This window comes from Falco rusticolus, chromosome 9 (genome assembly GCF_015220075.1).
Source record: "Falco rusticolus isolate bFalRus1 chromosome 9, bFalRus1.pri, whole genome shotgun sequence".
Classification (NCBI taxonomy): domain Eukaryota; kingdom Metazoa; phylum Chordata; class Aves; order Falconiformes; family Falconidae; genus Falco; species Falco rusticolus.
Genome location: NC_051195.1, coordinates 38,767,279 through 38,795,019, shown reverse-complemented (window position 1 = coordinate 38,795,019; position 27,741 = coordinate 38,767,279). Strand labels below are relative to the sequence as shown.

At 46.1% G+C, this 27,741-nt stretch overlaps 1 protein-coding gene across 17 annotated transcripts in view; it reads right to left on the bottom strand.

Annotated features, from left to right (window-relative positions):
- CAMK2G (calcium/calmodulin dependent protein kinase II gamma) overlaps window positions 1-27,741 on the bottom strand; it is a 121,655-nt gene that overhangs the window by 25,106 nt on the left and 68,808 nt on the right. For all 17 annotated transcript variants that reach the window (XM_037401364.1, XM_037401363.1, XM_037401367.1 and 14 more), the window contains 10 exons: window positions 26,215-26,269; window positions 25,574-25,639; window positions 22,464-22,536; window positions 19,250-19,352; window positions 18,273-18,356; window positions 17,307-17,401; window positions 14,565-14,687; window positions 12,317-12,400; window positions 11,612-11,654; window positions 4,052-4,092 (listed from right to left, as the gene is read on the bottom strand). In XM_037401364.1, the coding sequence (XP_037257261.1) occupies window positions 4,052-4,092; window positions 11,612-11,654; window positions 12,317-12,400; window positions 14,565-14,687; window positions 17,307-17,401; window positions 18,273-18,356; window positions 19,250-19,352; window positions 22,464-22,536; window positions 25,574-25,639; window positions 26,215-26,269 (767 nt within the window). The remainder of the gene's footprint in view (window positions 1-4,051; window positions 4,093-11,611; window positions 11,655-12,316; window positions 12,401-14,564; window positions 14,688-17,306; window positions 17,402-18,272; window positions 18,357-19,249; window positions 19,353-22,463; window positions 22,537-25,573; window positions 25,640-26,214; window positions 26,270-27,741) is intronic.

Here is a 27,741-nt window from a genome sequence, read left to right as displayed (position 1 = left end):
ATATGTGGTATGTTACATGGCTCTGCAATTCGTCACCCAGTATCTTCTAGCCTCACTTTCTGGATTTGAAAGCAGAAAAGCATGTTCCTTGGGGATAAAACCTGGGCCTTCCTTGTTGCTACTCCATCAGCTTGGATCCAAATTCTGCCTGAAGAAAGTGAGTGCAGCGCTACCAAAGGTTTGGTGAGCAGGGACAATTTAAGATTCAAGGCAGTTTAAATCATTCATTATTTAAGATAATGGAAAAGTTCTCAAGTGCCAAGCTGATGAAATATCTACCAATTAGCAGAATTAGTACTTGAAATAGAAGCAGCAGTGCAAAATGAAAACCAGGAATGCTTCAAATAGATTTTGGAAAGGAATTTGCTAGAGGAGAGGGTCACACACATGGAAATTCATCAAAATAACCATTAATCAAAATACCAGCACGGACACACCTACGTTGGAATAAAACCCATGTCCTGCCTGTCCTCCCCTCCTGATTTAAGCTTCCTCCCACCCCTTCCAAAATGGTCTGATGCAAGTAAAACACTCGCATCCCCATTGCTTTAGCACGTCAGGCTTCCTTCAGCAAAGGATTAAAGCCAGTTCCTAAAGAAACAAAATTTGTGGGTTTTTTTCTTACATATCAGCTCGGCACGACTCACCTAGATGCTCGTATCACCACATATGGTTAATATATCATTCCTCTCTCATTTATGCTAAATCAGCAACAACGTGCTGCATCTTGCATCAGATATTCACCAACACACATTTTCATGGAGTTCTCAGGAATAAAGCCTAAGAAAGATGTACAGACCTCACTCAAACTTGCCTAATACTATGTAATAGGAATTCTACTGTATTTATCAAATAATGCAGGATTCTAGCACAGGCAGCTCTGAATACCAGCCAAAAGAATGGGAAAGTTACCTTCAACAGAAAGTAAATTAAGACAAACTGGTGATGTTTTTTTCTCGATGGGCTTAAAGCCATTATTTTTTGCTCAAGCATTATCATCAGATAGTGGAAGAAATACTCTTTCCATTCTGATCTGCTGTGCCGATGTATGTGGCAATACACATGGAGCATGGTCACCCTGGGCCAGATAAAGCCAGCGAAGAGACTGAAACACATCTCCATAAGGAACTAATTTCCAAGAAGGTTTTAAGAAACCCCAACCACCAAACAAACCAGGAGTCTCTATACCTGGGAACATGAGAAAAAGCCTAACCACGTGGCATGTGGTCAGCAGCAAGCCACAGTTAAAAATACAGCATGCAATGCTTGTTCTAAACCTACAATTGATGTAAAAATATTGATATAGAAAGCAAGATTGAAAAGGATACCACAAAGCTGAAAATCCGTTTGGTGTTCAAGTCATGGTATCTGTGTTCTGCACTATGGCAATGGGCAGAAAATCATAGTCTGCTGCAAGTAATACAAGACCAGATGCTCTCAACCAGTCATGGGCACAAGTTACTTGTCAGAACTATCTAGGATGAGAAAAAACAGAGGGGCTAAAACTACAAGTTTCCTGCGTAAGGAACAATCCATGAAAAGCAGGTCGGTCACAACGGTGGGGCCATCAACCAGTGACCAGCACAGAGACGGCTGCGCAGCAGCCACGTGTGCCAGTGCTGCTCCACCAAGCAAATAGTGGTAAAAGGCTACACTTCCATGGGGTGACTAACGGGAAGCAGCCACCGTATACGTAGACAGTAGGGGTAGAGAAGGAGATAAGCATGTAACCACAAATATGCTACAACAGAAGTCTTAAGGATGTACTACAAATACAGACAGACCACTACCTGTGTTCCATCTTGTCCAAACTTAGCAATGGGGGGAAGCAACCTGTACTTTTAAAAGTCTGTGTTATGGAGCAAGAGGGTTACTCAAAACACCAGCTTTAAGAAGAAACAGACGCATTTTAAAAACAATAATAATCTCTCTCTCTTATTATGTATCTTTCTGAGTTTTAAAGCTTATAGAAATGAGGACTCAAAAGCCACACCTGAAGATAGATGCTGCTTCAGGAAAATGGGAAGCTTAAAGCACTCTTCTGAGGACCCTCAGCCCAGACTGAAAGCATGTGACACCCCTTGTGGGCACAGCTCGGGCTCATGCTGCAGAGCAAGACTGCTCTGACACTCAGGGCCAAGGAAGTTGCATGCCGAGCCTTGACTGCAGGCCTCCAGCGTCACGCAGAAGAGGTTCCAGAGGACAAACTCATTAACCATGTACAGAGAATGCTATGCTGTCCCATCTACCTTCCCCTGTATCACAAGTATTCAGTTAAATATATCAGGAACAACATATACAGCAAAGAGTTGAAGAATACTTAAAATCAGCTAGAGAAGCAAATCCAGCTTTACCCTCTTCACGAAGACACCGTGTTCTCAATGAACCAAGCACCACAAGCTTTCTATGGAGCTGGAAGTCTTTAATATACAGGTATCCTACCTGCACTACACGGCCAGGAAGCTGTGCCTCAAAACCTGCGTACACTTCATCTGTCCATTTCTGGAAGATTTTTATCCAAGTTGTAGCACTCCCTGAGAGGTTGCTGGAAACCAAGAGTCCTGAGAAGAAAGCCGTTTTTTTCTAGGTAGGTGACAAAATCTAGGTAGGCATGTTGTTATCTGCTGCTTTTCCAGTTGCTTCTCCTCTGCCACATTGGGATTTTGAAGCAAGTATCTCTTGGTTCTCAGTTCACAACATCTGGGATCGTCCGCTCTTATTCTGCTGGGATTTTACTGTAATGTTTTCCATAGCAATCGATGCGACAACTCAAACACGCTTGCTGTGTTAGTCTGCATGTGTTCAAGGCATGTCTGTACAAGAGGCAGGCATGTGCAAAGGCGCAAAAGCTCACCCTTGCAGGCACATTTCAAATATAAGAATGAATCCTAGGGCAGTGGAAGAGCAGTGCCACATAGAATTTTTGTCAAAAAAACCCGAAGACTTGGGTGTCATTAGGGCAGAACTGCAGGAACGGAGGTTTTACTAGAGCAGTCCCCAAAATAAACACGACTCCTCTGAAAACACCTCTTTTCCCAGCAGACTGCCTGTATTTTGAGCCTTCTGGAAACAGCCTTATTACAATGGGAAAGGGCTAAGAAAGCAGGAGAGAACAAGTGTGCTGGCCCTGCAGTGTGCCTGTCAGCGCCCAGCATGGGAGAACAAAGATGGTTTGCAATGCAAAACCAGATGAGCTATCCTGCCTAATAGCTGTGGCAAAAGATTTGGACTTCAAATGGAAATGCAAGCAAATAAAACAAACCCTACTTTCCCAGATGGGGAGCAGTTATCCTTTGGAACAGCTAGGGGAAGACAGTGCTGTAGCCCATAGGTATCTCTCCTCCAGTACCAGATGGCAAAGGGGTCCTACCTGCAACACCACACTGCCTTGGGGATGGCCTGCCTGACCTCCAGAACTAAAGGATGACCACACACACAAAGACTGAAGTGGAAGTGGGGAAAAATAATTTCCCTCAGAAAGGAACAGGAGAGTGCTGGTCCCTCAGGGGTATGGACCGAACTAACACAAGACTTCGCTTCCATTCTGTCCAAACATGAACATCTGGAGGCTCCTCCTTCCCCACCCCTCTTCCCAGCTCAACCTTCAGCATCTGCCCAAGGAGGGAGACAAAGAGATTCCCATGGGGCCTGCCAGGTATCAGCAGTCACTGACAACCGCTCTGTGCAATTCCAGTACTCAGAAGCATTCTGCACTAAACAGAACAGACTAGGCAGAGGTATGTGTCACACTTGAGCAAGTCCTTGGTCCTTCTAATCCACAGCATTGACCAGTGCTCCATACTTCAGAGGAAGGGGAAAATGAATTCTTGCTGGTACAATAGTGCACTTAGCTGGTTGTGTGATGTAGAAGGTGCATGTAAGGAACATCTAAGATCCCACCCAGGGCCCCATAATGATACACTGAACATAACAATCCCAGCTGCAAGACAGGGCTGTGGTTTTACCCTGGAAGGGGGCAGGCACCAGAGAAAGCGGCTGCCTTCTGTTCAGGTGGTGGGAGAGAGAGTAAAATGGGAAAGCAAGAACTTACCTTCACTCCATCTGACTTCTTGTTCAGCAGGCTTTTGGCAGCTAGGAAAGAAGCATAAGTAGGTCAGATTTTGGTTTCAAGACTATTTATTCTCTCTCTCTCTCCCCCCACCCCCACCCCCACTTCCCTTAAAAATGGATGGGACTTCAGAAGGACAACCACCCTGCTAATTCCTCTCTGGAAGGAACAGACCTGGTAAACAAGCTGAGTCACTCATTAGATTCATCCTGATAGCAGAGGGTCACCTGTCCTGTTTACTGTTCACTTACTTAGGCAAAAATACTCCCATTTTCACCATCTCAGGAAGACCAAGTCTGAAATGTGACTTTAGAGCTCCTCTATTTCAAATGTCCACTCACACACTGTGACTCCATCCAGAAGTGCCAGCAGTTACAGGAGGAAAAGCTAAAGGAATCTGCCAGATACCCTTGCAACAGGATAAAGGCTTTACCCTCAAGTGCAGCCATTCACATCGCAGACTTTGCTTATAAAGGGGGCACTGATAATGCAGAGGCCTCCTCATTGCTGCTATTCACCGTTCCTCTGGGGAAACACCTGGACAGCTGAAAGGAAGAGACTGGAAAAGTGCAAAAGGCAGCATCCGACAATCATTTTTTTAAAAAGAGAGAGTGAGAAGAGAGACAGAAATGAGGCTGAATTTCCCCACTGAAAGATAAAGATGCTCTGCTGTGCTCAACTTGAACAACTGGCACTAGCAAGGGAAGCGGGAGCATGATAATGCCAGATTGGGAGCCCACAACAACTGCCTGCTGGAAGGCACGCTTGGGACTGCGACGGAGCAGCTCCATCTATTACTGGGAACTGGTATGTTGAGAATGAATATCAACAGCAAGACCCCAGCTACAGCCTTAACAGATACAAACTACAGCTGAATACATTCTTCATGAGCAGGCAAGTTGTTTCAATCGCTGCAAACAGTGTTAGAGACCTGCTGGACTAACACGCTGATATGCCGCTCCTAAGCAGCTGCTGGGAAACATGGGTTTGGGTACCTGACCTGAATTTTAGGTCCAGCAAAGATGAGGCCTAGAGAAAAAGCAAATCCTAAGAGAACGCTCACGTGGCTGTTGAAATGCTTCACTCCCAAAGACGTGCCGACCAACTCACGCACAAAGTGCTCGGTCTCTGTCTAGAAGCAGCAACGTCAGGCAAAGATATTTTTGTAATATCCAGGAAAGTTCAAGTTTTATGTCAAAAGCATTTTCCACCCTGCCTTCCTTACCACATGACCCTACAGATACAGATTAACTAGACAAAATTAGCTAGTGCAAATGACTGCAGCATCTCCTCACAACAAAGAGGTGTATTCCCATTTAAATTTATTACTTAATCTCTGAATTGGTCTTCCTAATGCGAGTATAAAGCTAGATCAGGGTTTTGTCTTCATTCTTGCTCTCAGAAACCATCCAAGAACACAGGAAGAACCCTACGCAGAGTTTTTCTGAATATGACATGTTAAACAAATCACAGTGCCCCAACATGCACACGTGAAGGTGGGCAAAGTGACCCAAGCAACTCATCTGCTCTGCAACAGTTTCTTTGCTGACCAGACATTTACTACAGCATTGCAAAACTCAGTCTAACAGATAAGTTCTTGCCACTTTCGCGGCATGACGAGGAGCAGCTTGATTCCACATGCAAGTGAGAAGAACAAGGCAACCATGGGGTCAAAAGGAGTCCAGCATTTATACCACACATACACCAAGGCATCTCACGCAACAACTGCTGAAAACAAGAAACTGTAACAGCCTCACAACACTTGAGGAGGAGTAAGGGGTTCTGCAATTTAATTTTCACAAATGGGACATCCTTGAAGTAAAGAGAAAAACCATGAGAGAAAGGCAACAGTACCACTATATGTCCCGAGAATGACCCAGAAAGAAGCTGGGAAGCAACATTTTTCACACTTTCTGCAGTTCCCTCAGAACCACACATTATTTAGCTTTATGGACAGAAAACAGCTAAAATCACGTCCCATGGTGCTAAAGCAAATTCAGCTGAGACTCACTCTGTGCAGCCCAGCCCAGCTGACCCAGTGTCCCCAGCGCAGCCTGCCCATCTGGCCCCCCTCCCTGCTTGCACCCCTGCACCGCACGCTTCTCCCGCCAGCCTGCCAGCATCCCAGCGCCGCAGAGGGAAACTAGCTCTGTGCTGTATTTAGTGCATGCATCATCCCGGGGTTCACAAGGACAACTGGAGAGCCCATGAAACGTGTTCACATGCAAAGATGACTGCCGACACCTCAAACAAAAGGGAGGCATGCAGATCCACCCACAGATCAACCTGAACGTGTTATGAGACTGAAATTAAACGGGATGCAGGTGGAAATTCTGCAGCAACCAACAGACAAGACTTCCCTTAAGAAGAATCATCATATGAGAAGACAGGCAGCACCATCCAACATGGAGCTCAGCAAAGAGACAGTAGGAGGGGGGAAATCCAAGGACACACGAAAGCAGATCCTTTACTGTTCAAGAAATGGCCTTGTACTCATGCTCTGCGGTTTTCCAGCCATGAGACAGTAGTATTCATTTTCACCATCCTTCCCACTTCCTCTATGTATTAAAGGGATTAAATTCCCTCTTCTCAATGCAGTTAAGAGTTCCTCGATAATGAAGCAATACAAAGGCAAATGCTGCTAACTCAGTAACTTAAAAGAACAGTTCTGTTCCTGGATTAGGAAGACACCCTCCAATTAATCTGAAGAGAGATACAAAAGGGCTCTCCTGCACACACCTCATATACCCCTCCCTCTTCCTACATTTCTGTTTTGGCTTCCATAGGAAACAGCCTGGGCTCTGGACCACACTCCTGGCAGAAACACAAATCCCTAATGCTGAACTCATCAGCAATAAACACTAGACACTCTGGATGTACCAGAGCCAGGGAGAGGTGGTGGAGGAGGCAATTTCCAAGAGGAACTGAAATATCCACTCCAAACACAGCCATGGATAGTGCCTCCCCCCCTGCCAGCCCCACTTCTCCCCTTCCACAGCGAGCAGCCCTCCGCCCAGCCTGCCCTGGGCTTGCCCTCTCCTGGCTCTCCAACCTCAGTAATGTATCTCGACTCGGTTAAGCTTCCAGAGAGTATCTTTTGCAATGCAGGGATAACACTGAGGTTGCTTTTACTAAGCCTGATTAACCGATGATGCTAGTCCAACAGACTGGCTTCTAAACACAAGCATTTACACCATGAAGAATTTTGGACTTTGCTGAGACTTGATTATTAAAATAAAAACCTTAATCGTACCAATCCAGAATTACCAATGACATAGAGTTGTGGCTTGTCATCCTCATATTCTCAGCTCAAAGAAAAACAGATTAACCTAATTCTCAACTAGATGTCACTTCTGGGGCCCACCACAAGCCAACCAACAGTCATTATATAGCCACAAAAAGGCACCGTTGGCTACTATTACAAACAATGCCCACAAACACAGTGTAACGTCAAGAACTTCTATTTATTAGGGACAAGGTAGAGCAAAGACTGATGCTGAACTCTGCCACAATGGCTATTTAGACATAAGTCACTCTAGCAGTGGCCATATGAACAGAGCAGAGGGGAGCTGTTGCCTTGCGTTCTCTGCCCACACTTTGGCTTCTCTCAGCATTCTCCCTTCTCTGAGATTCTCCAGTGACTTGCTATGGGAACTTGTTGCAGTAGCAACTGCACAGGAACACTATGCACTAAGTGAGAGACCAACACAAAGACAACCTACCTTTAATCGGCTCAGAAACGCCTCTGTACAGGTTACACCAAAGATGCACAGGCATATTCAGCCCTTCTTTACATACACAGAACACACTCTGCTCCCAGGATCTGTCTCCAGCCTCTCTCAACCTCACCTACCCAGTTAAAACCCCCAAACCGCACATCAAAGAGTTAATAAGGGTCTGTAGAGGACCAAGGCATTCCAGCTGTAGCCACAAGCTGCCATAACAGCTCCCTCACAGAACTGACTTGAGCAAGCAGTGACAATTCCCATGAAAAAAGCTCAGCATCAGTTAAAGAGAGAAGTTGCAGGCATAAAGCTTAATTACCTGCCTTAGGATGTGTTTTGAACACAGGGTAGCACACAGAACTTGTGCTGACCCACTTGAGAGATGGGAATTTCATAGAGTGGGAAAGCTTGCTGAGCAACAGCTCCCCAAATTCACAGCTGCAATCCAGCTTGGAAAACAGCGTCACAATTTCATGTAGTCTACTTATAAGTCTTGCATAAAAATTAACTTATGGACAAAAGCCACTTCTGAGCACTTTGTGAAAATGGCTGTTGCTAAGATGAAAGCCAATTTTATCCATCCTTTCACTCAGTTTATAGCAGTTTTATCTACATAAATGAGTCCAGGAGCCTTTAAATACTGCAGCTAGTAGGAATCTCTGAAAACCCTGCCAACTTTTCTCCTAGTAATAAATTTACATTTCCTTCTTGGAAGATGATTTAGGTGTTTCTTGCATTTGACTTAATCAATTCATTTACCTGACTGTACTTCTGTAAGTGAATGCAGATCAGATCAGTGTTTGCTTGGACCGCCTGAACATCAAGAGCCACAAGTGAGCACCCACATCATCCTGTCTCTACCCTGGTGTGACTCCAAAGATCCCACAGCAAAGTTCAGATTGCAATGCTCTCTCTCGCAGCTGAGTGAATACCTGCCAGAGTGTGGACAGCAGCTACAACCCCCTTATTATAACGAGGTCTCAATTTCCTGACTTATGCTGAAAGGAGGGCAACCATATCTGCTTTTAACAGCTAGCCTACAGCTAACCCCAGACACAACCTTTGCAAAAGAACCACAAACAGCCAACATTAAATTGTTGAATATACCATAAGCAGGGAAAGGAGCCAGATCAAACTCCTTCATCTTTAGGAACTGACCTGAGGCAAAAGGCAACTAGCAAGCAACAGATTACTCACAAATGAACAGAAACTTTTTTTTTTGCTTTGTAAAAAGTAAGATATTCTGATGGAGAAAGACAAGAGTACTGCTCAGACTCCGAGCATACCATCTGCCCAAGCTAAACCCACACTGCTGAATAAGGGAACTCCACATTACAAAATGCATGACAGAGAAGATGGTAATGACAACAGGATTAAGTAGGTCTTCTCATATTTCCTGCAGATAGTACTATCGCGCCTAATTAATTGACACTGAGGTCACATAAGCCTTCATCTTCCTCTTGCTTCAAAACATCTGTGCAGCAGCTCTTAAAAAGATCTCACCCACAGACAGGAGGAAGCTTCTCTCTTCATAAATCTAGTTCCCTGTCTGCTGGGAATGGGACTTTTCAGAGGCCCACAAAACACTGTCACCCAATTAGAGAAAAAAAATCCCTGAAGGCCTTTAGGGAAAGAAACGCGTGCTATTTCTGAACTTTTCAAGTGTAGTTAGATGACCTGTCAAGACAGAAGAAGTCTGAGCTCTACCCAAAGCTCCCACATGGACTTTCTAACTTTTTACTTCCAGTTAGCATGACTTATTCTTCAATTCCAGCAGATTTAGGTATTTCAACGGCAGCAATTAAAAAACTTAAGTAAATTAGAAAATAACAACAATAAGAAAGTCAAGCTCATTTTACAGAGTCCTGCAAAGAAAACAAGGGTAGCTTATCCCCCGCTTTCAAAACACATCAAAATATTAGGAATTGCTACTATCCACAGAGGCTATAAATGCTTTGCATCTAAATTAACACTGTTTCTTTCTGGACATCTTTTTAGAGGGTCTCATTACCTGGGATCACAGCTTAAACTCAAAGCAGAACCCAGTGTCACTGAGAGCCCTGCACTCACTGCGGGCCACCTAGGATTTCCTTCTCTTCAGCTGTTAACTGAAGTGGATCCAGCAGCTTCAGCCCTTGAGACAGAGAAGAATGAGCAGAGCAAGCCTTTTCCTTCTTGATACTAGCTCCGGGAATAAGTGGATGTGTAGGTCACACACCATTAAGGAGAACCCTTCTCTCAGGCATTTCATGTACGTGAAATCTGGGCCACAGGAGATCTTCTTACCCAAGCACTTCTGCAGCTTCATTACAAGTGACAACATTTGCAGTCTAAAAATGAATCTAAAACTGCTGCTTTAGAAAAATGAAAACCCTGACTATTTCAGAATCGTGTGAATAGATCGAAAATGGTTCACACCAGCAGAAAGCCCAAGAAAACATGAAGTCTCATACAGTCAGGCAGAAGCTCTGCTGTTGTGCCACGGTTCCTCAAACGGTTATTTCAGAACCGGCCTCAGAAAAGAATGTATAATTTTTAAGTCCTGTAATAGCACAATCCTGGAACAATGGAGAAAAATAGTGTCCCTTTAAGGCCAAACTACCAGAAATGCGGTAAAGAGAAATTGCTGTAGCCACAAGAAGTCCTGACATATTGGCACAGGTCCACCTGAAAGCAAGAATCGAGGAAAAACCGTTCTGAAGTTGCTGAAGGTTGTCTCTTAACTGTACCTTGATTTCACATCCTTTAATTTTATTTTTTTTAAATCACCATACAGCTGGTTAAAAACGCTGCCTTCATTTCACAGAAGAATGTATGCATGAACGCGCACTGTGAATGCTGGGATGATCGTTTCATGGCGGTTTTCATTCCAATTAGGAGGTTATTGTAACATGACCCAGAATGTAAGTATTGGTATCCACCATCAGTAAATGGCCAGATGAAATTAATACACTTCCGTTTCATTCATCATCACCTATAACCCATACAGCAGACTTGCACTTGAAAGTAACTGTAGTCAGGTGTAATAAAAAATATATCTGACTCACGCATTCAATGACTGCCCTTTTTAAAAAAGAAAAGAGAAATGGCAAAGAAAGCAAACAATCCCATAAACCAAAAGCACTTGCAAATAGAGGTTTTCCACCCAAATGGAAATGAACACAGATAAGACTGCATCACCTAGATGTGCTGAGCCAAGACAATCATCTTCCAAAAAGCACTGATTTGCATGCCGAGATTTGCATTTTCAGTAAGTGCACTACGTAATGCAGTTGGGTGGGAGCCAGGCTACCAGTTATTAAGCTTAAAAGGATGAAAACCACTTCTGAGACTCCAAGGAAGGCTCTAATAGCTAGATGCTTCAGACCCATTTTTGATGAGTCAAAGTAATACAATACCCGAGGAGCTCCTGTCCCTATTCTCACCAATATTACTACCTGTCCTCTGTCCCTGCCTCAGGTCTAAAGGAATCACTGCTACCTCGTAAGAGTTCTTGACTCCTGGTTTCAGATGGGAAAGCTAACAAATGCCAGACAGAATTTTCCAAAAATAATCTGATAACAAAATATCATGAGAGGATTGTGGCAGCTGACTTCATTACTGGTTTGTACCAGACTACAGCACCATGTGCTCCTCTCTGAACAAATTACTTACTACTTCACACCAGTCACCAGCCACAGCGAAGCGACCACCGCTACTCCATGATAAATTGAGAACGTCTCCTCCCCTCCTACTCAACCCCGAAATGGTTAAAATATCCCCTGACTCGCTCACACAAGACAAAACCAAGGAAGGGATGGGAACAGTGAGAACTTACCTGAAAAATTTCGAGACACAAGCATCGTTGTGAGGATTGCACCCTGTGGGGAAGAGAAAGCAAGGGTAACAGGCAGTGTCACTCACTTCAGAAAGGAGCTGGGCTGACCCGCGCAGAACACAGCGTGCCAGCTGCCAAAGCAGCGGCATCCCAGTTCCACCCTGCAAAGTGGTAGCGCATCCAGGATTCCCACATGTGGCTGCTGGACCTGACACAGGACCACTCAGAGTCCTGCCCTTCTGGAGTGGCAGCTAAAGACCTGCAGGGTATGCCAGGGAATCTGAAATGGCACCATGAGTTAGAGCTGCTTCCCAGCTCCCCAGCAGCAGAGAGCTGCTACCGCACAGGCCAAAGGCTTGGCCCGGGCTGCAGGCAACCGATACACTATTACTGGGAGGCTGAGAGGGATCAGAACTAAAACCCCCAGGATTTAAGAATTAGTTGCTTCATTTCGACTCTCTCGCAGAAACTAGAAGGGGTGATAAGGTAGCAGAAGAGGCATGGGAAACTTACAGCTTTGGAGAAAGAAACTACCCAGCTCCTCAACACGCTGCTTTAGTACCCGTGTGCAGGACCACGTAAGGTACCTCACTAACGTTAGTGAGCTAATCATAAAAAAATATTGTTCTTAAGGAAACATTAACCTCAAATTCAGATCATTAAAAAACAAACTTAAGGCAAACTAAGAAACTAACATATACTTACTTTTAGCTTCCTTCTAGCATTGAACTTTCTCAAGCATTCCACAGTCTCCTGCCTGTGCATCATTGAAGCGACAGTGGATCGTTGCTGAAAAACAGGAATGGCAAACCATCAAGAACATCCCCAACCAAACCCACTCGCACACAACTGTGACATGCAAATGGACATGGCCAAGCTCTCACCACTGCATGGCTGTGAAACACTGCAACCTGTTCACAATTTCAGACTTTCCCAACATAGCAGACATTAAATCAAGGTTGACAGCCACAGGACTGTGCCCAAGAAACAGTATGACTGAGCTGCAGGGGCGTATCAATGCTCCCTGTCTCTCAAGCACACAAATGGATCAGGACCGTAAGAAAACAAAGTCAGATGAACAAGCATACTTGTAGGGGCCTGAGTTAGAGGCACTACGGAAAAGATCTGAGTTGCATTAGTTACAGCTCTAAGGGGAAATTCCAAGCAGTAAGTGAACACCACTGAGCAGTAGCCTTCCTGGACATGGCAACTCCCTCAATGCAAGTGCTTGACTAGCAGAGGCCCTGGCATCTTTGCATCAGTTTTACATAACTGTTTTGTTACATTAGAGGCTTTGCATAACCTTTAGCCAGTGATGCACACCTGTCACCCACAGTAGACTGGGATCCCATCAGCTGCAAAAAGACAACTTTCCAGAAGTGTTGCCAGTCATTGAGAGCACATGAGGAAACCACAGACTAATGCCAAAGTAGCTGTTGCTCTTGCATAGAGCCACAAGCCTGATTTGCCTTTACAAGGACAGTGGGTGAATTACTAACTTGGCAGAGCAGTGCATACAGACCCTCCACCGCCTTTCTCCCCCTTGGAAAAAATTCTGTAATACCCAGAACAACTGTAACCTGTGCTCACATTCAGCTAGCTTCATCGAAGCCTCTGCTTTGATCCTGTTGTCAAAGCTGGTCACCTGCTACAGTACACATGGCAGCGTGAAGGGAGAACACAGCTAAACTGTCCTCTGACACCTTTGGTGGTCACTGTTCATCCAGCCTCTTTGGGAGTGACAGTGATGTCCAGTCATCCAACGTGGGCTTACAAGAGTCAGGACACGTAATTCAGGAGCTCAGTGATGCTAAGAAGCTCAGTGTCCCTGATAAAACTTTTAAGATTTCCTACCACATTTACTTCATAGGAGTAACACATCTCCGGAAAGAAAATGTTATGTTGCATACAGAGAGACTGCCGAGCAAATGGAAACAACAGACCCAGCAGAAGGCAGGTTGGGTGAAAGGCTGAAATGGCTGCGAAGTGAAATCGAACTCCCCATAACTCAGAGAGCAAAAGCCTCTCTTGGGCTGTTCCATATTATGTTGCCACAGGGACCAAGCTATCGTAATACATACAGCTTTGGTTACAGGCATTGGGACAAAAGTTAAATGTACAGGAACTGCTATTGATTACAAGCATGCATGGAGAAAAAAACCAAAACCAGATGCAAACTCTCAGCTAGCGTGAAGTTTTGACTTCCAAGGAACTTGCATCACTTTACAGCAGACACCACACTCCTGTTACACAGATGTTCACATAAGTAAGTTTAAATTACTAATTCTCAAGAACAAAGGAGCAAAGGAACACACTAGACATATCCTAGAAAGCAGAAGCATGCTATGGTATTACAAGAGCATCTGGTCAGACTTAGGTAGAACTAAGGATATAAGTACACCATTGCTGCCCTCCCCATGCCCGCTCCTAGCTGCATTCTGGGACTTCCTTGTCAATTTTGCAAAAGATGAAAAATGTGTGGGGTCCAGCAAGTCAGAAACTACACACACACAAGAGCAAAAGGATACTGCACTGATTTCAAGTTTCCAGCCAGTTAAGCTGCAGCACAGCAGAAATGTTCCAACATTGCAAAGATGCAATGCCATAAACTGAAGTAGAGATAAAGAACAAAATAATCCTAAAATATTTTGTCTGATGCCAAGCTCCAACTGACATTTTAGGATTATATCGATTTGAAGAGGAGATGTGGGGGAAAGCAGAAACTATGGACATTTACAAAACTTCTAAATAAGTGATCTTTTTTTTCCTTATGGTGGCAATTAAAGCACCACAGCATGACCAAGGCGGCTTATTGAAGGCCAGCCTCCAAAAAAAAAATAATCACAATTTGAAATATTTAAAATATTCTTGGTTCCTCTGCAGGTAAGTCTTCTTGACACGGGAGTTCGGGGTACACCACAAATCAATCTGTGATAAAGGGAAAAACACTTACACAGACCCATGGATGTTTGAGAGCCTGGTCAGCTGTGATGCGCTTTGCTGGGTTTATCGTCAGCATCTGGTTGATCAAATTCTTTGCTTCGGGAGTCACAGTGTCCCACTCAGGTGATGGGAACTGAAAGAGGAAGAAGGAACAGATGAAGAATTTAAAATTTCTACTAGCAGAAAAGATTCTCCCTCTTTACACAGCTGAATTCCAGCTTTTGCCCTTTTGGTACAAGGGCTAACACATTTGCAAAAAAACATCAATTTTTGTCAAAAACCATACTGAACAAAAATTGTACAGAATCCAGCAAACGAATGGTACCAACCAGCAGGGCACACCTGTACCATTCACCAGATACAGGGAGGAAGATTAACAGTTTAAAAGCTTTTAGGAATCATACAGAACTTTGGACTTCTTTCACAGTTAACAGTCAAAAAAGTAGTCACAGATCTTCTTAACCAAGTTCTGACATGAAAAACACAAGCACTGCCTTTTCCACCCCACCTTGCTCTTTCTCTAGCATGCTAAAAAGCCGTAACAGCATATGCAATATCACAAACACTTAACTACAGCAAAAGCTCATGAAAGCTGAAACCGCTAACAGAGAACATCAGAACATCCCATCAGGTATACTTTCCCCACCATAAAGCACAATACTCTGGAACAATACCAGTCACTTTGGTGTAGCAACCCACCAGTAAGTCGTTAGCAGGCATCCACCATACCAGAAATCATTACTTGGGGAGCAAGAGAGATGTAATAGTGGGTGGGAATACAGAAGCATGGAAACAAAGTAAAGAATCTCTTTAGCTGCTGATCGTCCATGAAGGGTAACTGCTCGCTCCTATAATTCCAGTAATGATAAAGATATTTACACCATCCTCCAGATGCTTGCATGTGGTCTAGATGACAGCATGCTGAGATTGAATGCAGTACGTCTCACTTATGAAGCTACTGTACAAACACAGGTGAACTCAAGAACACAAATAAATGCGCTGTTGGATCAAGTGCCCTGTCCTTAAGGGAGGGGAAAGACTGATCCACCCCGAGAACATTTCCTTATGGGACTACAGTATTTTGAAAAAGTTTATCCCATCTCTTTTCTCCTGCATTTTGTGCTTTGCTCACTTGGGTCATAACAATACACCCACCATATCTGATTTGCATATAATCTCATTTCTGCATTCTCAGGCGTCAGCAAGGCATTACACAATTTGTTTGGCAAACGCCACAAGAGACTACTAAAAAATTACGATACTGCGCTTTCCAACCAGGACGCTTGCCCCCACCCGACCTCGGAGGTGTATTCACGGCAACACCTTGCCAAGCCCCTACCCAACAGCACAAAGCCCAGTGCACAGCCAGCACCTCCTCGATGGTCAGGAGAGGACAACAGACCAGTGCAGCGCACACAGACCCCTCGAGGAGGCGGGTAAGGACACCAGGGACAGGTACGCCAGGAAAACGAGTGGTTTTCTACCAGGCAAAACAGGGGAGGAATCTACTGGAACTTGCTCATTATCGGTAAGGATTCAAAAACAACAGGTAGGGAGGAGGCATCAGGCACTTCACTCCTCATGACTTACAGGAACAGTTAAGACATTTAAACCTTGAAGTGCTTTGAAAATCCCCATTGATACAATTAGTGCAAAACCACTTCAAATAAGAACAGGCAACACAAAAACAAGGGGGGCAGGAAGGCAAGAGAACACAAGTCCATTTCAGGCTATCAAGTACCAAGACATCACTTTCCTTTCACTCAGGAAGCCACTGCGCCAGGACAGGGGTTAGGCAGACCTTTGTGCTCATCAGTACAGCTGTTCTTGTGGTCTCAGGCACAGAAGATGGGAGGTAACTGGGGGGTCCAGAAGAACCCTTAACTTTTTTTTTTCCTGTCCTTTTTTTTTTTTTTTTTTTTAAGTACAAACCACAAGACAGCCTCCAAAATGAACTCCCCAACTTCTTCTTGATATTCATGCCCACGGGCTTTGAGCTAGGATTTCCAGGAGTTTACTCTTCCCCCCTGAACCTCTCCTTACATGGACGAATTTATGTCAAAAATTCAAGCTGCGTTATCCAAACCACATTTTACACCACCTTTGTTCTCCAGTACTGACCTCCTTGCTATTCCTCTCCTTCAAGCACTTTCTACACCTCAGTTTTGCCATGCTCAGAGAACTGTTCCATGAACTGCTTGGCTCTTTACCAGAGCCTCCAACCCACCACGCTGATCCCCACCACAAAGCCACCCGCCGTTCAATCTCACTGGTCTCCACGCTTTCCACAGCTGGAAGAAATTCCACTGTGGCACTGAGGAGACCAGAGGCCACAACTTAGGCTATTATTCTGCAGGATACTTCCCAAAACTTTTAATTCAGCCTTGATAAAGACAGGCCCCTTCGTTCTACCTTCCCTCTGCTCCCCTGAAAGACCTAACATTGGCTATGTCTGCAGCACTTTGTGACAGTTGCACTAGATGACACCATTTCCCACCACCAGCATTTCCAGCTCTGCAATTCCCTAATGACCAGCAACGTCTTGGTGCCCACTGCGATGCTTTCCATATATCCTTTCAGTAGCCCCAAACAAGGCTGTATCCCAGGCAGTGAAGACAACGAGGTGTATGAATGCGCCAAACATCACTTTGCACAGTAGCTTGAGGCCTGCTGCTGGACACCAAGTAAGATAGTGCCATGTTTTGGATGGCTTCTACACCCATGCAGGTACTCAGCAAGAAAGTGCCCTTACGTCATAGGCTCCGGCTTTGATCTGCTGATAGAGTTTGTGCTGATCTTCATCCCAAAAGGGAGGGTACCCCACTAGTAATATGTACAGAATCACTCCTGGGAGGGAGAGACACAGATACACTATGGTTAGGCTAATACGCCAATTATTCCTTCAGCCCCTCTTCCTTCCCTCTTGACAGTCCCCAAGGCAATGACTGCTCTATATCTTCATTTGCCACCATATTTAGCCTTCTGAGGTAGAAAAAGACACTAAAAACCTCGCCTCTGCTGAACCTCACCCTGGCACTTCATGTCCAGCTCTTAACGCCAGCTGCCAGGAGCTAGAACGAGGTGGAGGGTGTCCTTCTACCCTCCTCCAGCTATCGTGGCTGGTGAGCCACAACTCCCAGCTGCTCTCAGAATAAAACGAAGCCACATTTCCTGGGGTTGCTGGGCAGCAAGGGGCTTTGTAGGAAGGACTACGTTTTTAGATGCTTACTGTGCATGGTCTTGGGACCAAAATGACGCTGAAAAAGCTAACACTCCTGGCCTGCAGAGAACCATTTAGTCCATGTCAGGCAACACTGATACCACATATCTTTAAACGTATCAGTCCCAGCTACATTTACACTTCATTTTTTCTTTTTTAAAAAAATCAGCTCTCTTCAGTATTTCATCTTCTACATAGCGTATGTAGTATTGCTACAGTTATCCCAACAACTGACGCTGCAAAGCATAGACAGGTCCTATGTCTTGAGTCTCAAACATCTGATAGATAGCCTGAGGAAAGGATTAGGAGCCAGAATCAGATGAGTTCAGGCTCCAGCACTAACTCCATCTACACAAGGTGCTTATCCTCAAGCGTGCCTTCATCTCTCCACCCAGTAAGAAGGAGCACCGTGCACCCTCCCAGCAACCGGTTACAAGAAATTGCTCTTCTACGTGAAACAGTGTTGTTTAAATATAAAACATCTTGACAGAATCTTACCACATGCCCATATATCCACTGGTTTTCCATAAGGATCTTTTCTTAAGACTTCGGGAGAGAGGTAGCCTGGAGTGCCAGCAAACCCTGCCAGGAAATGGATGACATGAAGTGCTTACAGTACCCAAGCAGAAGAGATCTTGCCGTATCACAAAATCCTCTACTGCTAACCAAAAAATTCCAAAACCCATTTCCCACCCTTCATTTCGTATTCGCCAGAGCTACCTCTCGGTAAACCAACAGAAAGAGGAAGGGGAAAAAAAAAAAAAAAAAAGAAAAGAAAATCAGATGGGATCGAATGTCTAGGCATTACAGGAAAAACAGAAAAGAAAGGGGGACTGTGTCTCCCGGCTGGGCACAAACTCATATGCCAGGCCTTGTATCACTGTTACATATAATGGCTTGGATTTTGAAAACGCAAGACACATACGGGACACATCCGATTGCCAAATGGCATGGGGCAGGCCAGGAAAAGCAGCCATCTCTCCAGAATCTTCACAGCACTGCAGAGTCTCAGAGCTGATGTTTAACCTGTGAGAAGGTCTCATTTCTAAATCTGTTTTAGCTAAACAAAGAGAAGGCCAGACCCAAATGTGCCTGAGGAAGGCCAGGTCAAACACATTTCTGTAAAATGACCAAACAAAATTCCAGATGTCTACACTCCTGAGCATTAGGGAAATTCAGAACAGGGTCTAAACTTAGCAGCTGCATTCACCTCTGACACTAGCATCTACTGTAAACTGAAAAGAAAAAATAGAAAAATACATAGCCAATTTTTTTTTCTTTATCCTGCTCTTTCCTCTGTTGCACCTAGGCTCGTGCCCAAGTACACAGAGACTGAGGTGCTTGGAAAGGAAGCAGCAATGCCAAATACACACAAGCGTGCTGGAAGAGCTGAGAAAATGTACTCGGGGAGGGTGCAACTCAACCAGCCACCAGGAAAGAGGGGAACAGAAGCGGGAGAGCTCGAACAGTCTTACCAAACCAGGCCTGCTGCTCTCCCTGGACTTCTATAGCCAGTCCGAAGTCAGCCAGTTTGACAGCAGCACCCTTACATTTACTTGCCAGTAGTAAATTCTCAGGCTGGGGAGAAGAAAGAAAAAAAAGGGGTGAGAATGAAAGACTGACATCCGTCGTTAAAACCTCCTACCTCAGTATTCACATCATTGAATTCAATCTGCCGACTGAATTTAAGAGGAACGTACTAAAGCCGTTCAGGTGAAGACAGAGCAACAGCAACACATGGCCTTGACCTAGAGTGGCAGAAAATGCTCAAGTCTAACACAAATCCTCTGCGGGAGCCAGCCGCCCCCAGCCCAGCCCATACATTACGTGCTGACACCAGAGGGCACTGGCAGTACGCTTCCTGCAGCGCCGAACCCAAAATTTGTTTCTGTCATCCCCGCAGAGAGTAATAGGGGGGGAGGGCAGGAGGGGGGAAGATGCAGTAGATAGATTCTGCAGTGATGTTTCTCCCCATGAACATTACACAGTCCCCAAGGCACTGGAAAAGTAAATACGATGCTAATAAGGGCTGCCAAATACAGCGCTGTAATGTGGGAAGGCATCATCTGGATAGGCAGTAGCTTTCATTCCTTACAGAAAAAGCCTCAGCCTCAAATTGGCATAAGCAGCACAGTGGTGAGCGTTCTTGTAAGCTGTTTTTTCATGCTACATATTTGCAGCAGTGTAAAATCTGCTGTCTTGCTGCTACGACCGTCACCTATACAACAAGCGGCCATGTCACTTCCCCCACGTGCCAGGAAAGGCAGACAGACTTTTGCCCCTCACATTCCCACCTCTCCTGAATCTCACTTGAATCATAGTTCTTTTGTGTTCCAGCAGAGGACTTCAGCAGAAGGCTTAACAACTCCAAAACCTGAACTGAGATCAGCAGCTTCCTTTGAAGCGCCAGAGCAGCTAGTGACATGGGACCCTTGAAACCCCAAAGCCTTTAAGGTGGTGGCTATTACAGCTCTGTAGGAAACTCAACTTGTAGGCAGGCAGGACAAACGTCATTGCTCATCCTACCCCCTTCTGATCATCTGTGCAATTTTTATCAGCTTGATTTTTTAACTGAGCAAGATGGAAGCCTGGAAATCCAGAAACAGGAGCTCATCTCAGTTCCACAAATCCGATGAAGGTCTTTTCTGCAGCCTGCTCACGAGTTTCATCCCACAACAACCCTCTATCCCTGTTCTGCCTGACAGGAACAAGGTGTTTTGCTCCTTCACCTGCCTTAAAGCACTGGGAATGTGCCTTGCTTCTGCTTTGAAGGAAGGGAGAACGGCCTTGCCCATCACAGTCCTTGCCATGAGCAGCATGGAAGGAGGGGGAACTGGGTCTCAATACATTTGGATGCCACTGGCTTTTAACTACATGGGAAGCGGAAAAGATTGCATTAATCAAGCTAAGCTGATGAAAAATCGCCAGTGCAAACAAGTCACTAAAGCAGAAGACCAATGAAGTCTTCTGAAAACCCCTCCCAACTTCAGATCACACCTGGGCTTGGCTTGACTAACAAACAGTGAAATTTAGGCCAGGCTTGTGCTGGCTAAGCACTATTTGCTTCTAAAATCTAGCTAAAAACACCTTAAGGCTAATGATGCTTATCCATATGCATGTTTGCCAACATATGGGTTGTCTCAGGTTTCACATACTTTTTGGTAAGGATGTGAATGTATTCCCTAATTTCTTACAGTCCCTATGGGCAGCTCAACATTTGAAGTTCTTTAAGAGCATGTCAGCCAAAAGACAGGCTTATGAGAGGGAGGTACAAAAGACAAAACTTCTCTTGAAGCAAGCTCTGCAGTTATTACACACTGACCCTGAAGGCCAAGCTTTTGGCAAGGAGCTAAATATTAAAAAAAGAGCATGGGATCTTTTATTGCTAGAAGGAATGGCTACTCCTCAGGCCTGTATAGTTTCAGAGCAAGCAACAGAAGAAACACCAACTGCAGTGGGGAGTGCCTAGCAGCTGGTCAGTTCCTAACAAGTTCACAGCTTTCGCACAAACAAAACTCGGGAAGCAAAACAGATAATATCTGAACACAGGATGCAAAGGAAATCTTCAACCATCTGTACTGGAAAATTGCCGATTTTCACAGAGGCCCTAATTTTGGGCAGTAGTGCCTCTTGGAGGCTGACTTCTTGAGAACAGGTGTCAGCTCTAATCCAGAGCAGCCATTCTGCAGTAGATCACTCGCATCTTTTCACAGTGCTCTGAATTAGAAAGCCAAAAGTGTTGCATGGGAGTTTGCCAGAAACACTAAGGGTTAACAGCTGCCCGCGAGATCAAAACACCAGGAGAGCACTGCCACCGAGCTTGCAACATGCTTTTACCTTGCTCTCTGCAAAATATTTTTATAGTTTTCCCCTTATGCATTGTATAACAAACCAAAACCAACACTAGTAGCAGGTGTCATCCTGCATTAATTTAACTGGACCACTGGTGGCCATCACCATTCCCACTTTAGACAGAGAGGGCTGCAGGGCAGGCAGATCCTCCCACAAACCTCTTCATTCTGGAGCCTGCCCAGCTCCCAGTAGAGCTGGCACTGTGTGGGAAGGGAGTTTAAGCAACTACACTATGGGGGCTCTGGGTCTATAAATGTGTTATAATGTGGCAAATGGTTGATTCACCCAGTGTTTAACTGGCCAGCAGTTTTGGTTTTAGATTAAAAGTGCTTCTACTGATGACAGAAGAAAGAAATGACATGAAAAATTCTTGTTGTGCATCTCTGCCCTAGCCCAATGGCATGTGTTTGGCAACAGTGCGGAATAAAAATATACATGCTCTGTGCAGACAAACTCATCCTGGCAGATTGAACAGAGATTGCCCCAGGTCTCTAGAGATCTCTTCAATGGCAGACTAGAAAGTGTCCTTCATTATAATGAATTCTACCCAAGTTTCTCTGAAATCCTACTGCACACTCCAAAGTTCACAACTACTCCATGCCGGAGCTGCCTCAGAGAGGCTGAGAGCTGGCAAGGCTCACAAAGACCAAAAACTTGCTCCAGAGTTCAGCACACCCTCTAGAAAACTCCGAAGGAGCAAATCTGTGCTTCAGGAACCCCTGAGCCCAGTTCAAGTAAAAGAACCCTGCCAGCTGGCAACACAGTATTCCTGTCTTGCCTCTTCCAGTGATCCCCTGGCTGCTCTCCTCAGCCTCTGTGGCACGGAGAAAATATTACCTTCAAGTCCCTGTGCACGATATCATGCTGGTGAATATGATTCACACTCTCCAGTATCTGGTGAATACAGTGGCTGCAAGATAAAGGGAGAGACACACAAAGTTATGCACACACACACATACACTTGGCATCTCATCTCATCACAGAACTATTTCCCTAGCTTTTATATTTGTACCAGGGAGAGTTCAAGACCCCAGGCTGAACCCTTCCACTGTGCACGCCGGCTGCCACAGCTCAGGGCTGTCACAGCTGGACACCCCCAGCCCCCTCAGCAACAGGATGCTGAATATCCTATCCATAGCAGGACCACAAAGCCTCTCTCCTACCTCCCATCATCTCCTTCCTTCCCTCCCCATCACACCGAGCACCTCACTTGCTCCTTCAGCCAACAGCGCCCACCCGACACAGGAGAACTGAGGCACCGGTGTCTGCAAACAGATTGGACTGCTTGCTAAGGTTGGGCGAGCAAGAGGCAATCGCTCCAGCAAACATTCAGCTGGGCTAGTCCCGAGCAAAGAATAAACTTTTAGAGAGCAGCAGCCTCCCCCAGAAAATTCAGGATGATGATTCCTGGGTGCCTGCCAGTTTGCAAAGCTTTCAGAGCAGCATCTCAAGCACTTTACATATACAACGCGTGCACACACCCACTTGCTGGGTGCCTTTTAAGTACAGATCCTACTTAAGGGGTTAGTGATCTGAAAAGCAGGCTCATTCCCTGTTCAGTGCAGTGTGCTGCGCTCCCCCAGCTCACAGAAAACCCTGTCTCTGCCACTCACTGCTGTAACCACCGGGGCAAGAGCAAGATGTTATTTACACCTGTTGCATAAGGACAGTGCAACACACCCATGAGTGAGATTCCTGGTTGAAAACGTCTTATCCACTAAACACTTACTCAGCTCCCAAGGGTGAGTGTGGAACAGAGTAGGGATTTTGACAACTATGGCTGGATAGTAAGCACCCAGATGTGGGCAACTCAGATGGGTCTGTGTCCTCACCCCGGGATCAGTTAGTCCCCTCACCGAATTCTAAAAATCTCAGGGGAACAAATTTGAAATGAGTGAAATATTTGAGGGAAGAGAAAGCAGCTACGGGAAAAGACGGGGAGAGGGTGAGGGGAGGAAGAGGAAAGGAGGTGCTGCACCCCCACCCCTCTGGAGCTGGCAGTACAATCCTCAGGGTCGGAGTCCATGAATATCTCCCCGCTCCCAAAACAAAAATGTATAATTAGAACGGAGTCGAGTCTGAGCGAGAGAGATTTTCTGGCCAAAAATGGCAAAAGTGTGAGGTGTCCCAGGCGAGCCAAGTGCGGCGGATTGGCACGGACCTTGCTCCCTCGCTCTCCCAGCCTGCTCTGGAATTCAGCTCGGCATGGGGAGAGAAAGGGAGGAGTTTCACTCTGTCATCTTGTGGGCACTGCGAGACCTGGCCGGCTGACAGTCAGAGGGCTGAGCACCCTAAGGAAGGCTCACAGAGCAACAGACAGTTCTCCTTTCCCCCTAAGCCTGACATTATTTTCGCAAGCAGTGTCGGTCACAGCCAGCTCAACGATTTCAGGGAACAGGCACTGGCAAGGGGGACAGGGGGAAGGATGATGATCCTGAAAACTTGCCAACTTCAAGGCAGAACGGCTTGAGTAACTGTATCTGTCTGAGATGCTGTGCCTACAACATCCATACACCCCACGGAAAACATCGAGATGGCTCCCAGAGCTCTCTGCCGGGAGGTCCACCAGAGATGACCAGCCCGCTGGCCATCAGCAGACGGCTCACGGCAGAGCGCATCGTGCAATGCTGCATTTCAAAGCACTGTGCAATGCCAAAACACGAGGCTGTCTGTACCACAGGGAAAGCAACTAAGTGCCCACAGACTCCACAACAGCACCTAAACACACACACCGGCTCATTCTCTTTCCTTCCTCGCACTCAGTACCGTCTCCCTCGCAGTGCCGCCTACCAAGCTCACCTGCAGCAGCACCCACAGCTCCCTTCTTACCCCTCTCCACTCATGGCTCCCCTAACGCTTGCTGGAGCAGAAGACGGGTGCAGAATAAGCAGGGGTGAACTGTCACTGTCAAGCCGCTCTCAACGCTGCTAAAGCAGACCAGGAGCTGCCTAATCCCAGCTTTGACTGCAAATGCTGCACGTCCAGCAGGACAGATGGCTCCGAGAACACCCTCAGCTATGGCTGCACAGAATATCCACCCTGCACGAAGAGCAAAGGGACGAGCACAGGCCACTTCAGGCAGCTCACATGTGGGAGAGAGGGGACATATTCAAAAAGAGAAGGGTATAACTCTAAATCTTTTAAATTTTAAAACATAAAGGTTGCCTTCACATGTACCTTTTCTCACTGTACCAACCAGCTCACGGTCAGAGAGGGCTTCCACAGAAACACAGCCTTCAAAGGCCTCTCTCCCCCTGCCCCATAAACCATCACCTAGACACAGACAACCTGGATGGGTCTTCCCAACAGCAATGGCACATCACTGGAACCCCTACCAGAAGGCAGGGGCCAAGCGGGCCCAGCGAGCAGGGTTATGACAGCCACAGGACAGCTCTCCCCTAGGTTGGCCTCAAGCTGCAACAGCGGAGGTTTAGGTGGGATATTAGGAAAAATGTCTTCACAGAAAAGGTGGCCAAGCGCTGGAACAGGCTGCCCCGGGAGGTGGTGGAGTCCCCATCCCTGGGGGCGCTTAAAAAATGCAAAGGTGCAGCACTTAGGGACATGGTTTAGTAGTGGACTTGGCAGTGATGGGTTAATGGTTGGACACGATGATCTTAGAGGTCTTTTCCAACCTAAATGATTCTATGATTCTGCCTTTGCTCACTAAGGACACACTATCACCACCCACCAGAAAGGTCAGGCAAAGTTGCTAGCAATGGCTGTCCCAGCAAAGAGCACAGCATCTGCAAGTGGCAAGGACTGGAGCTGCAGTGAACCAGGCTGATCGGTGACAATAGTTTATGCTAATAGCAGAAAGAGGAATTGTTTTTTCCAGACGGAGAGCAAGAGTGTCAGAACAAAGCTGTGCACAGAGCAGGAGTCAGGAAACTCATTGCATTTGCCAGCACACGTGGCACATACACAGAAGGGTCTGGAAACAGTCTTACCTGGCATCTGCTTCACTGTAGTATTCTCTGGCAACAATATCCTCAAAGAGCTCCCCACCAGTAACCCTGAAGTGCAAAAGAACAAGGGAGGTTACAGAGCCTGTGCACCTCGAGCTCTAGGCTGCGTGGGATGTACACAGCCACCCATCCTGGGCCCTCTCCCTGGGGACCTGCAGCACTGGGGAGCCACGGCAGAGCCTTACCCCCATGGCACCAGCACTGGTACACCCGTGTGACTGACCCCTCGCACTGCCGTTTCACCAGCAGTGTGCCAGGGCACTGGTGACGCTGGGCACGAATTGCCTGTGCACCTCTAAGGAGCTTAGTATATGCTAAGCTTGGGCAGAACATCCCTCCTCTGAGCCCCTCCAGGCTGCCTCAGGGACAGAAGTCAAACAGCCTCCCTACACAGGACAACCATCCTCTGCCACCCCACATTGACATCTGCTGCCAGGAGCCTTCCTGGTCTATCCCGTACCACACAGTCAATGGCTTTTTGTCATGTAAGCCAGAGGTATCTACAGGTCTCAAAAGAGAAAGAGAGAATTATACTAATGCAGGTGCTTTTTATTCCGTTCTTAGTCAGCCATCCATGTGCCCGTATCGCTGGTGAAGCATCAAAGCCAAAGAAAGACACTTACAGATCAAAGACGAGGTAATGGAAACCTTCTTCTGAGATACTGTCATGGAGCCGCACTGCAAAAACATAATCAAGAAATGGAGACTTACAGGGCACACCGCAAATACGACACTTCACAAATCAAACCCATGCACACCGCCAAGTTCTCCCTCAACCCAATCAGTCTATTAATTCCCCATGCCCTTCGCTTTGTGTGCTCACTTAGTGACCTATTTCCTTCCGTTATCTCAAAGGAACAGATGGGTGTCCTTCACATACACCCACCCCTCCCCAGCGTCAAAACAAACTCTAAATATCTTTGACCTCCTGTTCGTTCTCCTTCTCTAACGCTTCAGTACCCTCCTTTCACATCTGCCTACTCTTTCCTCCACGCTCACGTTTTGCCATCTCTCCCCATCTGTTCTTATTTCCCAAAACAAACCCTTTTCAGAACCTCCAAACAAGCCCCCAACCCAAAACCTGACTTCTGACCCCACTTGCATGTCAGTGTCACTGATCTCCCTTCTGCCTTTCACCTGTGAAGCTGTGAAGTTCCCTCCTTTTACTGCCTTTTCCCCACTTCCTTCTGACTTACACCCCAAATCCTTACCCAAAATTCAGAGTCAGTTTCTTGCCCTCATCTTTGCTGACCTGTTTGTTAACTCAGACATACCTGATCACATTTCCCTCCTCCAAATTTCATCCTCCTTCAGCTCCTTACCTATCCCCCCTCCTTCTGCTCCTATTGCCTAAATTAGCTGTCATCTTTTCTCCTTCCTGGTCTCCTTTAACCTGCAGGGCTGGGGTTGCCCCCATGATGGGCACTATCGCCCGGCACTCTGGGGTCTTCTGGGACTCAGTCCTCCTTTCCTCTTGTTACACGTGGGCTGTCTCTCTGTGGCCGGCGCAGTGCCATTTCTTCCTGCCTGAATCACAATCTCAGTTTCTTTGATGCTTCTTGGACACCTAGGCACTAATTCTAACCCAAGAGGAGGAACCAAGCCCTGAATTTCATAGTGCTGCCTACTCCCTCCTTTTTGCTTTTCTCCCCTGCTACTTCACTACTTTCCCTGCCAATCAGAGCCATAAGCTAGCAATCCTGTTTGACTCAGTTCCTAAACCTTCACACCCTGACTAGGACGAGTTATCCTCTTCACATGACCCTCTACAGCCTCTCCCTATTGATTCACCCAGCTAAAGCACCTAGCTGAGACTAGCCTGGGTCTCGGTCACTGTAACACCTTGTAATCGAGTATTGACCAAAGGAGCATTACAGTTCTCATCCCTATGAGAAAAATCTCGTTATCCTGCTCTATCACAGAAACGGTACTTTTGCCTCTCTTCCCTGTCTTCCATTCTCTTCCACGTAATATGCCAGTGACCTGTTTTGACTTTGCCCAACATGATGATTTTCTCTCTGCCAGTATCAAGAGGTCAGTTTGCACCTCTTACTGGTGGATGGCGTCAGCTACCATCACCGCCTTGGGAACGTTTCAAACTAGCACTTGGCACACGCTCCTACCTCATATGGAACTGCTTTTGCAAATGT